The sequence below is a fragment of the Gymnoscopelus microlampas genome, assembly GCF_963454915.1.
Source record: "Gymnoscopelus microlampas genome assembly, chromosome: 13".
Lineage (NCBI taxonomy): Eukaryota > Metazoa > Chordata > Actinopteri > Myctophiformes > Myctophidae > Gymnoscopelus > Gymnoscopelus microlampas.
In genome coordinates, this window is record NC_139950.1 from 33888308 (window position 1) to 33894307 (window position 6000).

Genomic DNA, 6000 nt, shown 5'->3' on the forward strand with positions numbered 1-6000 from the left:
TAGAGGGCGCTATCCCCCTGGGTCACAGAGTGCTGTTTTGTATTGCAATTCCCATTACCATCATATAAGAACAACGTTCCAATACAAAAAAATATTCTGTGACCCAGCGTTAGTGGGAGTGACGTCAGGACTTCGGTACTCTATAAAGCAGTTGGAAGTTTAAACCATAAAATAGGAAAGAAAAAAGGTGTATATAACTGAATGACTACAGTGCTATTGCTAACACAAATTGTTCCTTTTGTCAACAACTTGTGACATTTTACAATGGGTCAACTAGGCATGAGAGTCTACTCTACATGGCAAATATGGAAAAATAATATTTCCAAAGCCATAGTCACAAAGAGGTTTACCGCCAAAGCCGTAAAAATGTATGCTGTATAAAATTCTCTTACACCATACTCCTGACAAATAACTGTAATTATACCACAATGACCTTTAATTGTTTAAGACTATCTTATCATTCTTTAAAATGTCTGTATTATTATGCTTTTAAATGCCTTGCATGTCTTTAATGCCTTTTTTATACTTCATGTAAAGCACTTTGAATTGCTTTTGTCTAGATGAAATGTCCAAATCGACTTTCCTTGTCTAGAAGATTATGCTCATGTCTGGGAATAGGCTGTAGTATGGAGTATGGTGATATCATAATACAGGTCAAGTATAGATTTAACCATGTGACTGCTCCTCTGACAGAGACATGCTGACTCACCATGGTGACCAGGTTCTCATCCGTCAGGGGCCTCAGAGTGTCCACCACGGAGATGTAACCAAGGCGACGAGCGATGGACAGGGCAGTGTTCCCGTTCTGAGAGGAAAAGGAGTCACGTTGACAGTGAGTACAAAACAGCATTGGGTACGTCATGACACTGGAGCACTTCTAGATGTAGTATATCAGTGTTTACCAAACACTGATATACACATTTTTATGGGTCGCGAGTCAATATCCATTTTTTAAAATTATTTATTTCAATTCCTAATTTTTTTTAATGATTAATGAAAAAGAAAAAAAGTAAAATCGAACATTTTCCGAGATAACAAGAATTCCAAACATTTTTCAAAAGAACTTCATATATGAGGAAAAAAAGAAAGAAACCTTTAAGGAGTAGCCTAGTGAAAATATCTGATCTACAAGCTCACAGGGTGTCGCATCACGACACGTTGTGAGCTTGTAAATCTGCTATTTTCACTAGTTTGGGTCCCGGGGAGACATGTTACAGGAACAAGGATAAGACAACTTATTTCTGTGTTGTTTTAATGATGTTACTTTTGTTCTGTTTTTATTGTGCGAATAAATAAATACAATCAAAAAAACATCAAATTCCCCTTTTGGATCTCGAACTAAAAAGTTTGGGAACCACTGTAGTACATCACTTCTCAACATATCAGATTCAGCTTTATTGTCACATCACAGTTCTACAGGTGTAAAAAAAAAGTGGGTGAATTTTCTTTTACATTGCATGCTCCATAGCATTCCGTGAGAAGAGAGAGGATAGAGGTAGAGTGAGAGCAGTAGAGAAAAAAAGAAAGAAACGCGAGATAGAAACAGGTTAAATTGATAAAAGATGCGTACGTTTATTCGTGAAGAAAAAAGACAGATTATGTGTGTACACCTGCGTCAGTCTGTGAGCATGAGTCACAGTATGCAGCAGTGCACATGTATTTTTGAGAGTGTGCGTGCGTGCGTGCGTTTTTTGCATGTGTGTGCCGTACACTGACCAGGGTGAGCTCGTTGGGTGAGGCTCCATGCTGTAGCAGCAGGTTGATAATGTGTGCGTGGCCCTGCTGGGCCCCCTGGTGGAGCGGAGTGTACCCATTCTACACAGAGAAAGAGAAAGGGGGGTTGGGGGGGGTGAGACAATAGCAGAAAAATAAGATTCGGTTAGAGGTAAGAAAGAATGAGAGGTGGAGAGAGGAAGTCAATCTAGAAGGAAAGACAGGAGTTCAAATTGGGGACAAATAAAAACCCCAACGAGTAAACCAACTGAGATGGACAATGGTGGAGGACAATGGAATGGGGACAGGCGAATGTAGAATAAATGTCAGACTTTGAGGCAAATTTTATTTGTGGTCTTAGTTGTATCTCTCTACTCTTACCTGTATCTACAGTATAAGTATCTATCTATCCATCTATCTATCTATCTATCTATCTATCTATCTATCTATCTATCTATCTATCTATCTATCTATCTATCTATCTATCTATCTATCTTTGGAGCTTTGGAGTATTATGGTTAGGCTGGGGAATGATTTTGTCAATGAAACTCAAATGATAAGCATGTGTCTACCTTGGTTTTGCCATTGACTCGGGCATGGTTCTGCAGCAGGAAGTTTACCATCTTCACGTTTCCATAGTGACAAGCCACGTGCAATGGAGTGTAGCCCATCTGTACAAAGTAAAGAGATGACAGACATAAGCACAACTAGATAGATGAAAGTAAAGTGTGTTTCCCACAGGTTGAGAATGTATTCCATATACTCGGGCGGGAAACAGATCTAATTTTCATAGTTTGTGTAAGAGAAATCCTTTCTATGATTCACAACTTGGAAGTTGTATCAAATTTCATATTTCCATTATATTATGTGAGCACTGCACAATTCATAATGAAGGAGATGAGTGTGTATATAACCTATTTGCTGTAAACTCCTGTCAGCACAAACAACACCCTATCTCACGCGCGCGCACACACACACACACACACACACACACACACACACACACACACGCGTACGTTGTGTAACCTTGTGTTGCTCAACCTTCAGCCGCTGCAGGTCTCTATCGCACTGTACTGTACGTGACAAGCAAGCCTGTTATTGTGTGTGTGTGTGTGTGTGTGTGTGTGTGTGTGTGTGTGTGTGTGTGTGTGTGTGTGTGTGTGTGTGCTGCAGCGGTTATGGTGTGTGTCATAGAGATACAAATGCTAACACATGCCACTCAGGTGACTGTCAGGTTTATCGTTTATTTATGTGGTACCTGAGAACACATTAAACACCCACAAACGCACGCACGCACGCACGCACGCACGCACGCACGCACGCACGCACGCACGCACGCACGCACGCACGCACGCACGCACGCACGCACGCACGCACGCACACACACACACACACACACACACACACACACACACACACACACACACACACACACACACACACACACACACACACACACACACACACAGTAGCAATCTATTCCCACAGAAAGGTGTGCATTTCTTCATCCTGTTGTGTCATCAACACACACCTATACATCCATAAACCAATTCTAGTGTTAGGCATTTAACCTTGAGCTTAAGCTATGAAAGGCAGGCTGAAATGTAAGAGTGTGTGTGTGTGTGTGTGTGTGTGTGTGTGTGTGTGTGTGTGTGTGTGTGTGTGTGTGTGTGTGTGTGTGTGTGTGTGTGTGTGTGTGTGTGTGTGTGTGTGTGTGTTGGTCTGTCTGTCTGTCTGTCTGTCTGTCTTCATGTGTCTTTGTGTGTTTGTATCTTTAACCTTTGTGTGTAGGTCAATGTTGGCTCCATGGTTGAGAAGGACTTCTGCCACATTGACCTTGTCCTCCTGAGCTGCCAGATGGAGAGGAGTAAGTCCGCTCTGAAGGAGAGAGACACACACGCACACACGCACGCACGCACACGCACACGCGCACACACACACACACACACACACACACACACACACACACACACACACACACACACACGCACACACACACACACACAGTCACGTGTCTACTATATTTGTTAATAACACTCTCAAAGTAACGGTAGTGTGGGACTGTATAAAGTATCATGCAACTCTAATAGTACGTTTAGTAATTACTAGCAAGCATCTCTGATGGTATCTATGTTTAAAACAGTTTGTAGATCCTGTGTGGGATTTAACTTGGTGGAAGATTGTAAAAATGGGTGTTAACATAACATGATGACTAGACTACAGAGTGAAGTGTTAATGTGTGTCCAAATAAAGGTTGTTATGTTAATGCTAGCAGGGCCACCAGGCTGAACCAATTAGAGCTAAACCACAGTGGAAAACATTTCCTGTAACACTGAGGTGTTTATTTATACAATTATGTGCATGTGTTCCTGTATGATGTATCACATACTTCCTCTTTCCACATGCTCTCTATATGTATCTGTACTGTAGCATGTATAGGCCTATATCCAAGTTCATTTTGCACAGTGCTTTATGTACACAGTAAAATCACAGTGTTAATCTACTGCGTATGCCTGTCGTCTCACCTTGTTGCACATTGTGATATTAGTATGTGTGCATGCTTGCATGTGTACCGTATGCCTCCCCACCTTATTGCACATGTTGACGTTGGCGTTCTTGGCTAGCAGCAGTGATACTAGGTCCACGCTGCCTTCTTGTGCAGCCAGGTGAACGGGGCTGATGCCTTGCCGCGTCACTGCGTTGGTATCGGCGCCATACTCCAGCAGCGTGGTCCCAATGTCCATCTGGTTCTTCTTGGCAGCGATGTGGAGTGGCGTGTAGCCGTTCTGGGACAGAGAGAGAAAGGGAGAGAGAGAGAGAGAGAAAGGCAGAGAGAGAGAGGGAGAGAGAAAGAAAGAACAGGGACATGAAGGGATTGCTGACGGGTGTGTGTTCTTGTTTTCTTTTTTCCCCTTTTTTATGTGTCCTGTTTTATTGTATTCTGAATTAGCTGGCTATACTACGCTTGGTGTTGTGTGGCGAGAGCAGATTTTCCATTTGACTTGCTCCATTGTACTGTTGCGTGTTGTTCTAAATTAGCCGGGTGTCCTATTCTATTCTATTCTAATCTATTCTATTCTATTCTATTGCACTGTAGGACAAAACACAATTCTGCATATTGGTACACAGCAATATAAATGAAAAGTGTGAACTGTTAACCAGGTGACACAGAATCACTGTTCAGTCAGTCTGTCTTATACAATCATTGACTCTGGGTGAGAAGAGAGAACATACAGTACAACATTTAAACAAAGAACGGCCTAGGAGGAGAGACAGCGGACACAGGAACAAAGAACAAGAAGGACTTCTTTTGGACAGGAAGGGGAGCATGGGACATACATCCCAACATTCCTGGTCCATTCACCATGGAGAGGACATTAAAGACAGCATTCTGCTGTCAGGGAACATTTCAAGGAATTACACTGGGAACCTTTCGCTTTGGTCATATATAGGACACTGTAGGGGGGCTTTATTTAACCTCCTGGACAGCCATGAAGGCCACTGTGTGCATGCATGCGTGCATGCTTGTGTGTGTGTGTGTGTGCATGCGTGCGTGCGTGCGTGCGTACGTGTGTGCGTTCTTTTAAGTGTTCTCAACAACCCATTTATTCCTGGATTGATCAAGTTTTCAAAGCACTAAAATTAGACCAACAACACTGTCCGTAGCCAAATAAAACGATTTATAGGGAGGCAAGCCGAAAGAGAGAGTGAGAGAGAGGGGGAGAGAGTGAGAGAGTGTGTGACATAATGACTAAGAGTGCAGGAAGGATTCAGAAGGGAGACAAATGCAGAAGGAGGCAGAGCGTTAAGAGGATAGTAGTGACAGAGACAGTAGGCAAGAGAGAAATGTAACAAGATCTTTTCTTTCCCCCTCCTAGGAAGACAGCTTTATAATGGTACTTTCCCACTACATGGTCCCAGCTCAATTTGTTTAGTTTTCCATCGGGCAAAAGTTGTGGATAGTGCCTGGTACCTGGCACTTTGAGGCAATACCAAGAAAGAGCGGCTACTAGTTGAGTTGACCCAGTAGTCTGCAGTTAAAACACTGCAGAATACTGATTAGAAACAGACTCCCCTCTAACGGCAATGAAGCTTCCAAATATTGTTCTAAATTATTTGCCTCAGCTATCAATATTTGCCTATTTCTCACCTAAAATGTTATCAGAAACAGCTTTGGTTGGTCTAGGTGAAATTTGGAGATGGAATTTTCAGAGAAGTTGCCATTGTTCTCAGCACGTACTCTTCCAAACAGAGGATCTTGTTTGACGACCAGCTACACTGAGGGGG

General features: G+C 42.5%; 1 protein-coding gene across 1 annotated transcript in view; it reads right to left on the reverse strand.

Moving 5' to 3' along the window:
* The window catches only part of LOC311059312 (ankyrin-3-like), a gene marked incomplete at its 5' end in the record, with an annotated part of 137587 nt that overhangs the window by 52759 nt on the left and 78828 nt on the right, over positions 1–6000 (reverse strand). The window contains 5 exons of the mRNA XM_084077117.1: positions 710–805; positions 1717–1815; positions 2286–2384; positions 3493–3591; positions 4302–4499. Of these exons, the coding sequence (XP_083933243.1) occupies positions 710–805; positions 1717–1815; positions 2286–2384; positions 3493–3591; positions 4302–4499 (591 nt within the window). The remainder of the gene's footprint in view (positions 1–709; positions 806–1716; positions 1816–2285; positions 2385–3492; positions 3592–4301; positions 4500–6000) is intronic.